Source organism: Anneissia japonica, unplaced genomic scaffold (genome assembly GCF_011630105.1).
Source record: "Anneissia japonica isolate Jap-2015-1 unplaced genomic scaffold, ASM1163010v1 scaffold287819_len434453_cov191, whole genome shotgun sequence".
Classification (NCBI taxonomy): Eukaryota; Metazoa; Echinodermata; class Crinoidea; order Comatulida; family Comatulidae; genus Anneissia; species Anneissia japonica.
This window is the reverse complement of record NW_022713610.1, coordinates 271,344-282,744: the sequence shown is the minus strand read 5'-3', so window position 1 is coordinate 282,744 and position 11,401 is coordinate 271,344. Positions and strand designations below refer to the sequence as shown.

The 11,401-nt window shown below is 36.9% G+C and overlaps 1 protein-coding gene across 1 annotated transcript in view; it reads right to left on the bottom strand.

The window, feature by feature from the left end:
- Nucleotides 1–11,401, bottom strand: part of LOC117108507 — a 64,203-nt gene that overhangs the window by 51,958 nt on the left and 844 nt on the right. The window contains exon 2 of the mRNA XM_033250528.1: nt 499–734. Within this exon, the coding sequence (XP_033106419.1) occupies nt 499–734 (236 nt within the window). The remainder of the gene's footprint in view (nt 1–498; nt 735–11,401) is intronic.

Sequence of the window (11,401 nt, the reverse complement as noted above, 5' to 3'; positions counted from 1 at the left end):
CCTTATCAGAGAAACAAGCGCAAATAGTATTATGTTATGGATATTCCAAATGTTTCTGTTGATCAACATTTGTCCCAGCTAATTTAATATTAAATTATTTATTAATGATTAACTATTATTAATAATATTTAGTTTTTTTTTTAAAGTTGTTTGTTTACGTTGGTTTGTGTAACTATTTTATATTATCTTGTACTTCACGTAGTTTTCTCATGTATACATTAGATTACGTTAATTCCATATCAATTAATTGATGAGTTTGAATTGAAAAAGAGGTGAAATTAATTTGCAAGGATTCTGTTATTTTTTTCTTTTCATATTCTGTTTGCTTGACATATTATTTGAGGATTTTATTTTTGATTTTATCACAATTAATACAACATAATAATACCCTGATCCGGCGGGAGTATTTTTAAATTACAGCTAGCTTAAGCTCAACAGGACAGGACTTGTTCGTTTTAAGAATTCAAGCGTGATTCTTGACTGTGGTAATTGGCCTACCTCATTTCGAACGAAGGAGTTCCTGCATCAAATGTAACGGTGTTGACTCCAGATGTCCAGTCTTCTCCCACACTAAAGTCGGTACAATAGAAGCTTAGGCCAACTCTATTCGAACACGAGATGTCACATATTAGTTGCCCCTGTCCTGACACTAACGCACCATTTGCTATCGTGCCATCATCGCAGTATAGGCCACTGTATGATCGCCGCCATGATATTCTCCATGAAATCTCAATCTGAAACATAATGTGTTTGTAATTTGATTTATATAGTGCGTTATACTGTATAGTCTCAAAGCGCCCGAGGGGTGGACAACCTTTACAGTAATAATCATGTATATTAGTCTTAAAATGTTTGTGTATTGTAAGAAATTATGAAACTCGAACTCGAATGTATTATATTTATAAAACAGAAAAAAATAAGAAGCAAACATATTTATTTAAGTACATTAATAAGCGTCAATCCATAAAATATTGCACTGGCTCGAAAATAAAGCACCAACATAATTGCTAAAGGGATATCACTCCGAAGATTACCGTACCTAATAGTAAAAGCATTACAGTTTCACACCATAGAATAAGGGAAAGCTAGTGGATTGCTAAAGGGGATAAAGCTCCAAAGATTATATCAAAATGTAAAAACATCACAAGATTTGCTCACCGTATACGCGAAAAGTGGTCACCTTAAAACCTGACCAACCGTACTGGCTACGGCACTGGTAAACGATCTTTCGCCATACGTTTTTAGTGACGGTTTTAGATTGCGGAGAAGGTATTTATCAGAAGAACGAAATGAACGAGGTGGAATGTAATATTGAATGAAGTCAGCCTAACCAGATGCAAAACCATTCAAAACCTTTTAGGTAAAGGAATCTTATTGCAATACGTTGTTGAATGGGAAGCCCAGTGGCGTAACAGGCGGAAGACAGTGGCGTAACAGGGGGTTGTTACCAGGCTGACCGTGGATCCCTGACGTTTTTTACTGGGCTGACCAAGCCGTCCTACCGGGCTGGGTAATAAGAGAAAAGAAAGAGGGGATAGGGAGGGAAAGTGAAAGAAGGGGAAAAGAAAAGGAAAGGAAAAATGAAAAGAAAAAGAGAAGAGAAAAATAAAGATAAGAATAAAAAGGAAGAAAGGAAGATATCCCTGCTCCACTTCAAGTGTCCATACCTCCTTTGATCTAAGCTGCTAGATATTCTCCACAGTGGCGTAGCCACCGGGGGACAAGGAGAAATATCCATCTGTGGAAAATCTTTCTCCACCCCTTGAAGATGCCCTTTTCCCTCTGAAAGTGCCTAAAAATCTCAAATTTCGCGCGCTTCGCGCACATTCCTTTTTAAGGTAGGCCGATTTCCTCTAGAAATTGCACATTTTAAGGAGTTTTGATCAATTCCGACGAAATTAGAATTAAAAACACAAAATTTTTGAGCGCTTCGCGCACATTTTTTAGGATTTTTTTTTATAACTCCTTTGATCTAAGCCGTCAGATATTCTCTACAGTGGCGTAACCACCGGCGGACAAGGGTAAATATCCCTCTGTGGAAAATCTTTTCCCACCCCTTGAAGATGCAATTTCCCCTGAAAGTGCCTAAAAATCTCAAATTTCGCGCGCTTTCCCGCATTTCTTGTTTAAGTAGGCCAATTTCCTCTAAAAATTGCACATTTTAGGGAGTTTCAATCAATTCCGACGAAATTAGAATTAAAAACAAAATATTTTGCGCGCTTCGCGCGCATTTTATAGGATTTTTTAGGGTTAGCCTTCTAAGTTATTTAAACACATAGGCCTAATAGTCCCAAACTCAAGAAAGAAAATTTAAGATAGATCGTTTGATCTAAAAAAAAAGGGCCTCAATGTGTAATGATGATGAAAGAATATGTTGTAGTTTGTAGGATCATTGAAAAGATTGTTAAATGTTTGATTGATCACTGTAATGATAACTTAGCTTATGCTGTTGATGGTCTCCTTAGACTTCAGTCGCGTTTTCGACTCAAATGACCATAAGATTTTGATAAGTAAACTTTAACAATACATTTAATATAAGGGGCTCAGCACTGAACTAGATTGAATCTTTCTTGTCAAAGAGGTTCCAGCTAGTTGTTTATAAGGGAAAGGTCTCTAGTTGGCTCCCAGTTAAATCTGGTGTCCCTCAAGGTTCAGTGCTGGGCCCTTTACTCTTGTCATGTATGATAATGATTTGCACCTTAATCTTCAATAGTTCAATATGCTGATGATGTGTTTATATACAGAAGGGTTTGTCATGGGGTCACTGATCTTGCACTTCAGGGTGACTTACAATCTAGGGTCTGTCTCTTATACACATCTAGATGTGTATAAGAGACAGGTTACTGATAGTTCGACAGCGTCTGATTATCGAGTGTCAACTTTTCGATTAAAGGTGATACTTCGCAACTTTAAGAGATGATGGAATTCTCCAGTAGATAATGAGTCATTGACAATTTTTGTAATTGTAGGCAAAAATTTAATAATATTGGACTTGATTAGGACCGTGTGCAGAGGATCAAACTCACAAGACTTTCCCGAAGATGCCTTAACTACGCTCAAGACATCAGCAGATGATATAGTATCCCATTGGGTATAATTACTTTTACACGATTCATGTAAAGCTAATGAAAGAAGTGATGGATGTTTATAAATCTTGTTTTGTAGTTTTCGAATTTTACTAATGAAAAACCTGCAAAGTTCTCCACAAGATCACACAATTTGTCATAAATTGGAAGGATACGCTTCGGTTTCGAAATTGTAGCTCATTGGTGAGCATAAAAAGTGTACGTTGATCACAGTTATTCATTTGTGTCATATAGTAATGGTGTTTTGCTTTGCAATGTGAAATTCTATTTTCAACACATCGTCCATGTAGGGCCTACTTTGTCCGCCGCAGCTTGCCAAAGCAAAAGTGTTAAAATTGTCGAGGAAGGTAGTAACTAATTTTAAAACCCAGAGGTGACAGAACTAGGAGGTGCTGCGTTATGGAGAGTAATGTGTAACCGGAAATAGTCTGCAGTCGGTTGTTACCATGCACCAGTGATGTTGGAGTACAGCAACATGAAAATATTTATGTAATACATGAATAAAGTTCGGGGTTTGTCGCGTAGTGAAATGATTATTGTACATTTTAAGTACTCCAGTTACTCCATGCATAAGTGTAAGCTACATTACGGTGATTAATTAGCAATATGAAGACAATTACTTCGAAGTAGGGTGCTCATGAGCCAAGATGAGATGCAAATGCTTTGTGAAAGTATTTACTAGCCTGGTTCTAACGAGAGCCCTAGTATCCGGATCGGACGCTAACCGTTAGCGCTAACTGTTAGCACCTGTGTGAGAACGCCCGATTGGTAAGGGTTAACCGTTAGCAGCATCCGGATCCCGCTAGCGGTTAGCAAGCGCTATCGGTTAGCAAGTTGAGCGCGTTTTTATCATCAACCAATCACACGTAAGCGTTTACAATTTCCAGTTCTTATTGGCCAGTGATTCGATCATCATACTTTTGGTATCCGGATCGGGATTTTCTCGTATGGACGCACGGCAGCTAACGGTTAGCAGGATCCGGATCTTGCTAACCGTTAGCAGCCGTGTGAGAACATAGCAATTTTCACAAAGGAATACACGCAGCTGGTTAGCTAACAATATGCAAATGTTACATGAACACCTGGGAAGAAAGGTGCAATATCACGTTCTGTTGCCTAGCATACGATGGCTATGTTGGCGCTTTTATTATGATCACGGTGCTTTTTTTTTTTTTGGTAACAAGTTAATGGCGCTTTCATTGTGACCCTGTTGGCGTCATCCTAAACCTGTGATTGGTTGAAAATGAATGGCATTACGTCAGCGCTTTTTATGAAGATAACGGCGCTTTCATTGTGATTACGGCGCTTTCATTATGGCCCCGATGGCTAACCATATACGTCTGTACTGTAGCGTGGGGGAGGGGGACGGTAAGCATAAGTTCGTTAGCCAACAATATGCAAATGTTACATGAAAACTTGGGAAGGATGGCACATCACGTTCTGTTGCCTAGCCTACTGATGTACTGTGTAGCGGGGGACGATGAGGCTATATTATTATTATAGGCCTATTAGTAAGACTAGGCCTAAGTAGACAGTGCAATATTTCTTTCGAAAGAAATAAATTAAAATACGGAAAAATAAGAATAATTAAGTTGCAGAAGTACCTTGTTTAAAGTATTATACAATGCTAACAATGCGGCTCTTGTAACCCTAGCTTCGCAAGGCATTTATGTGCAAAGCAGTGGTGTTTATCCACGAAAAACGCACGCCGGGAAAGTTTGCTTTACCAGGAAAAGGTGAGGTAATCTTATGACGTATGCAAGTTAACCCAAAAATATAGCAAAAATATTAATAACTACAAGGTTTGTTTGAGTTGTGCCTTGCACACGACGCTGAGGGCGGCGTTCCGGTAACCCTGAGTCCAGTATTGTCGTTACTGGTAGAAAAGAATGTCGACTGGCTAGCAGCAACAAAAACCACACAAGATACTGTATTGGAAGACTTATACGGAGTGGACGTGGTAGCAGACGACTTCTGTTATCTACGGGAGTGGTGACACTGACAAGGATCGCACTTGCTGTTAAATTGGACACGCCTACAAGCCTTTCTTACTCGAGCATGAGAGTAAATTTGAAACTAAACAGAAAGACACAGCTCTGAGTCACAAGCATAAAGAAATGTGACACATGGCTTATAAGTAGCGATGGCTTGCGGCCAGGCCTTGCTAAAAAAAATGCCAAGAGACCACCCGGAACATATAGGTAGTCTCTAAAGTAGCCTATTCGTCATGAAATAATCATTCCAGGACTCCATTACCAGACTCTTGTCAGATTGAAAACATAAATAGTTCAATTTCAATCCATAAAATTTCAAAAATAATAAATAAGTTCATATCAGTCTTCAGCTCTCCAACAAATATTGAAGTTGATTGCTGCTGACATGTTGTTTCATACAAACTATCAAATTTTATTTAATAGTTTTTACTAATCTAAACGCAAAAGATGATTCTTTACGAGCATATACATACAGCACAAAATTATGTCTTTTTTTTAAATAAAAACAAGGGAGATGTTACAGGAACATAATATAAGCGCATGCACAAAAATGGAATAAGTTAGTTACTAGTAGTTTCCATTGAGTTGTCACGTTTGTTAGGTTTTTTGAAGTAGTTTCATTATCTATAACAGTTCGAGCCCGAACATATTATGATTCATGGTTCAAAAATAAAATTTTAACTTGAACTGAATTATCGTACTTTACCGTAACTTTCCCACGACAAGGAAACTTCCCCGGGTTTACGGTACCAAATTTTCAATTGTTGAACCATGAAGGAATTAACTACTAAACTAATTTCTCCATGGTTGAACCAGGTCTTGCCGATCTCTTCTTATCTCTATTAATTACTGCTTCAGGGAATTTTGTAACAAGATTAACCGAGAAGCTTAGTTGTGAATAGTTTATAGAAAGACTAGCACAATTAAATGAAAGACTATGAACTTCTAACAAAGTCATTGATTTTTAAAATATCCATTATGATTTATACTTTAAATTACAACAAAGGTAAGTGTAATAAAAATGCCTAACATTTATGAAAAACAGGTTTTTAAAATTCCCAGCCTGTGTTTTTAAATACTACTGTATACTGTTAGTTTATTGACAAATAGCAATGCCTGCTGTGATAATGACTCTTAAGTAGAGGTATTCTTTAATGTTTAATTGGATTATTGAGATAAGACTCAAAATCTGGTTCGTCAACCCGCCAAAATGCCCTTTTAAAGGGTTTGCTGGTAAATAATTAATGAAATTTATTGGTCTGTTACAATTATTGAACCGTAATCATAATAATTGAACAATCATTTTACGTTTGATAAATTTAGTAGACAAGTATTACTGTTGACTGCCTAAAATATCTGTGTTAGTAAAGAAATATGTACTAATTTGGACGAGCTCATTATTATTTTCGAAATGTGACAGGCAAGGCAGGTTGTATTTCCTTGTCGTGTTTTTCGGGGAGCTACTTGCCTCATCAGCAGCACTACTCACTTGTGTTTATTTCATTTTTACTTAAGGTTCCCTTGTTTTGTTTCGTAGTTTTTTTTGTTTATTTTTTTTACTTGTAGCCAAGAATTTTAATTCACTTTGAACGCACCAAATGATTTTGAGTGCCACCGATCTGAAGGTGTATGTTCTAATAAATGATTGATTGATTGACTTAACTATGCTCGCACAAATTTGTTTTCTCACATTCGTTTTAAATTTACAGAAATGGAAGCGTAAATAATTTATAAAAAAGGACTCTACAGACTTTTAAACTGCTGTATGCCTGTTGTGTGCTATTACTGCAACTGTAAAGATCTATTTGATTCTATTGTCATGTCATAGGCCCTATGTCGGTATCATTTTTAGCTATCTTTGTAATGTGTTTTTCGAACTGCTTTGTTTTAGTATAATTAACAAATTTTCCAAACACGCCGATATGCTACATTATTTTCAAAGCCGCTCCCAGTGATAACACCTTTCGAATTCAAAATTCGGCCGTGCCTGATTTGGTTCTGAAGATGGTCTACAGATTAAAAAGTGCTTTTCGAAAATGAGATGCGCTTACAAAATGTATAATAGTCGGAGAAAAAAAGCAACACAAAGAAAATACAAAGCTGATTTTCGTCACCATTGTACATGCGGGAATTTTAGGTCGTCCTGTGGATGTCTACTGGGCGTTTTCCAAAAACCGAAAGGTCCACTGATTAATCTCAGATAAGATAGTATACATATCTCCAAGTATCGAAATGCGCGCCATCGTGTCGGGATTCAATATTCCTGATGACATACTGTAATTAATGTCGAAATATTGAATCCCGACACGATGGCGTGCATTTCGATACTTGGAGTATGTATTAGGCCTATCTACTGGATTCTAATATTATGGTACATATGTGAGAAACTGAGAGACTACAGTATTAGGCCTACATGCATCATCGGGTGCATCATACAATAGACTATTATTATACTCAAGAATGTTGGAATCCGCGTCTGTTCCCACCATTAATCCTTTGCGTGATCGACTCCATTGAACCGATGCTTGTTGCCCTGCTGTTCTTTATTCCTCCATGTATTCTACCGTAAATAAATGTAAAAATTAATAGGCCTTTATTGTGTATATCCTTTTATGTTCAAGAAATCCAGCCACGTGTAAACTCCAATTACAGTATTGATCAGTAGGACATGTCATACAATGAAGACAACTTTAATTGTTTGCTTAATATATTCCTGCAAACGTCTTGGTGTGAAACATAACTATCATGCATAACTAAAGATCATCCTCCATATATTGATTCGCAACCTTTTTATTAGTGGGGTCAATTTTTGAATTGTTACATTTGATGTGAAAAGTCAAATTGAAAGGTATTGACAAACTGCGAGTCAGCAAGGCATGCGATTCATGCAAGCCACCTACTCCTTATAAATAAATAATAATGGCATACTATGGTTATTAAAATATCTTGTGTAAGCCATTTCAATAACCATAGCATAGCCTAGTAGTGAATAGGTTGATGCAACAGATGCAACATAATCGAAAATAGTATGGGGTTATTCTATATTTTGGAGGATTAGCCGGACCACAACTTGTGAACTTATCAGTACAGACTCCCTAAAAATGTGTCACACATACCTTTCCCATCGTTTCACCACACCCTGAATGCATTGATTTGTTATAATTTGATTGGTAATCAACTTTTTGTTTTTATAATATTTAGCATTACAGTAAGTTAACTCTCTACCACCTATGGTTGCGGAGATTTAAGGACCCAATGGCTATGAACTTTCACCCTGACTTTTGACCTTTCGCTACATTTTGAAAATGTGTTACCAAGCCAAAAGTGATTCCTGGACCACCCTGAACAATTTCTGAAGTCAAATTCTCTGCACCTCAAAGTGCATACAAAACCTAGTCTGGCTCATAGGGTAACAACAGTTAATTATCATAACTAACATTAAAAGACGGCTAATGACATTATAAAGCAATTAGTAGAGCTCCGCATAGTACACTAGGCGTGAAATTATTATACGAAGGTTAGATTTAATGCATTCAAAAATTTCTTTAGGGTCTTGCAGGCTTGACATTTTTTTCAAGCATTAAATTTATCCTTCGCATAATAATTTTCCGCTAGTGTATTATGGGAGCTCTACTAATTGCTTACTAGCTGGTGCAGCAAGGATGACAGCGTTTGCACACGTGGTCAACACATTCATGACTTCCTAACCATGACCAATAGGGGACAGATGTTCTAGTAGTCTAGCAACTTAAAATGGTGCTGGTTCTGGTTGGCAATTTATGTAGCTTGTCCTTTTCAAACGCCCCTGTCTGCAAGAGATGTCTGAACTATCATCATAGACTTTGGAGAGGACAAAAGATTTAATCAACTTTGACTTCATCCTTTAAATCCAGACTTTCATCCACTCAACTTAGCAGCTCCCTCGCCTCGGGATCGTTAATCACCTTCTTCGATTTTTTGCATACCCAAAAACACTCCTGATGTGTGGTCACAGTCAGTGCTCAGTAAAAGAGGTATGATGGTATTTGCGATTACTTCTGTGAGCACTGACCACGTCTTTGGGCTTTGGAAAAATATTTGGGATGTGTGGATTGCTGCTTAGATCAATCGTCCTTGATTCTGTAGGAAGGTCATCTATCATGATAAGTTTGATGGGCCGTGTATCAGCGTGGCATGAGATTATGATGCAGCATGTTTGTTCAAGCATAGAGAAAATAGAACAATTTTTCTATAGTTCAAGTCACTCCAGATGTACTGTAAGTCATACCTCATGTTAGAATATCAACGACAAATATCACATTTTCTACAGTATCCCAAGCCCAAACAGACTTTCCCATGCTGTTGAATATAGTACTGTAGTAAAGTGGTCAATTCTGCAAACAAAGCTGATGAAGCTTGTGGAATGGAATGGTTGAAAACACAAATTGGGTGGGTGCAACATGACATCATTTACTGCAAGGGTGAGACTTCAACCGACCTGAGCACTGGTGTGTGCAAGCACAAATTATAGATTTAAACACCCAGAGGCAGATAAAATGGTGCTCTAAGCCTATGTCAACTGCTAACAGAAATAGAGTACACTGAAGCAATTAATTGTACTAGAGAGCAAGGACACATACGTATGTCCAAGTGGCTTATGTTTTGATGCATCAACTTTAGGTGATCTGATGAAATGCAAGTATGACAGTTAATTGTCAGGCGATGTTCTCAGAAGATGTATCCTCATACGTCTCCATCTATGTGATCACTGGTAGTGTGACATCAGGGTTGTTTCAATTTCGGTACGGAAGAGTAATTGTTAAAGCTGACAAAGTCAAAGTCAAACATTGAGAATTAAGAGCCAAGGTTTGTAACCTGTTAACCTGAGATGCACTTTGTGTAGTTTTATTTACAAAATATTTAAGCTAACAACTATGAACTGAAAATCAACAGCATCCTTTGATTTGAAGATCAAACCTAAATTTATCGGACATCAAATATGGACTGTTGGATATTAATAGTACAGTACACTGGAATTTTACAACCAATGTAACTAGCTAAAAGCTTCATTTTCTATTGATTACAAATTTTGATCTTTGGCAGTCATCAGTATTTTTAGGTTTGAAAGTCAAACCTTAATCAATGCATGAAGGTATAAACTAAGATAGTATAATACATACTCCAAGTATCGAAATGCACGCCATCGTGTCGGGATTCGATATTTCGACATTAATTATGTCATAATCAGGCTTGATGATGACATAATGTTGTATAATGTATCTGAGATTAATCAGTGGACCTTTCGGTTTAAGGTATAAACTATATTTATATTAGGCCTACCTCCATGGTCAATTACGAAGTCCTGGAAATTAACAGTAAAACACACTGGAATTTTATAACCAATGAAACTAAAACATTTATTTTTTATTAACTATAAACGTTGATTTTTGTCCTCTGAGATGACTTCTATATAATTAATTGTAGCTTTACTGTTTATCAGTCAATTCAGCATGATCAGAGCTTTCATTAAAGCCTTTTATAAAGACACGATGACGAATTTACAATAAAATGAGGTTGTTTACAAAAGTAGCGGCCATCTTAGGTTTAAAATGTCAAAACTAATCAAATCATTAACATAGTTACCAACCTGAAAGATTTGAAATGCGTGACTACACCGTTGGCTAGGAGGGGTGCAGGGGCCACCGGGCCCCCTCAGGGTTCCAGAGGAGAAGACCCTACTTTTACATTTTTAATAATAAAATATAACCAATTTATTCTCATTTTAAATGCATTTTCCCTGAATTCGTAATAATGTGTTATCAGGGGTAGACCTGTGCTAAATGCGTGACAAATTTATGATAATGCATGTTTCTGCAAAATGCGTGTTTCACGATGCGAATCAAATATGAATTCCTGGACGTCGAAAACCTTCAAATCCATGCACTTAAGCAGCCATGTAGGGAGAAACACTGAAAAGATAAATTTCAAAATGGCGGAAGGTGGCCATTTTGAATTAATTCTCAAATAAATTTTATATGCTAATGAGATAGATAACAAATGGCTTGCTCGTCGTTATGCAAACAATTTTAGATTTTATAGAACTGATATATCGTTTGTTTTAGGCCTAGTAAGAAATCATGTTTTCCTGTCCACGATGACTAATCTCTTGTCTATGATAATACTGTATTGTGTATATAGGCGCTAGTCTTTGCATTACCTTGAGTTGAGGTTTTGTTTTATTTGTTCAGTTACGTTTATTGGCTATTTGTTCACGATATCCTGTTTAGCCAATGAATAGCGCCATTAACAAAAATTTAACGATTCGTTGAATCTTCTGTGTTC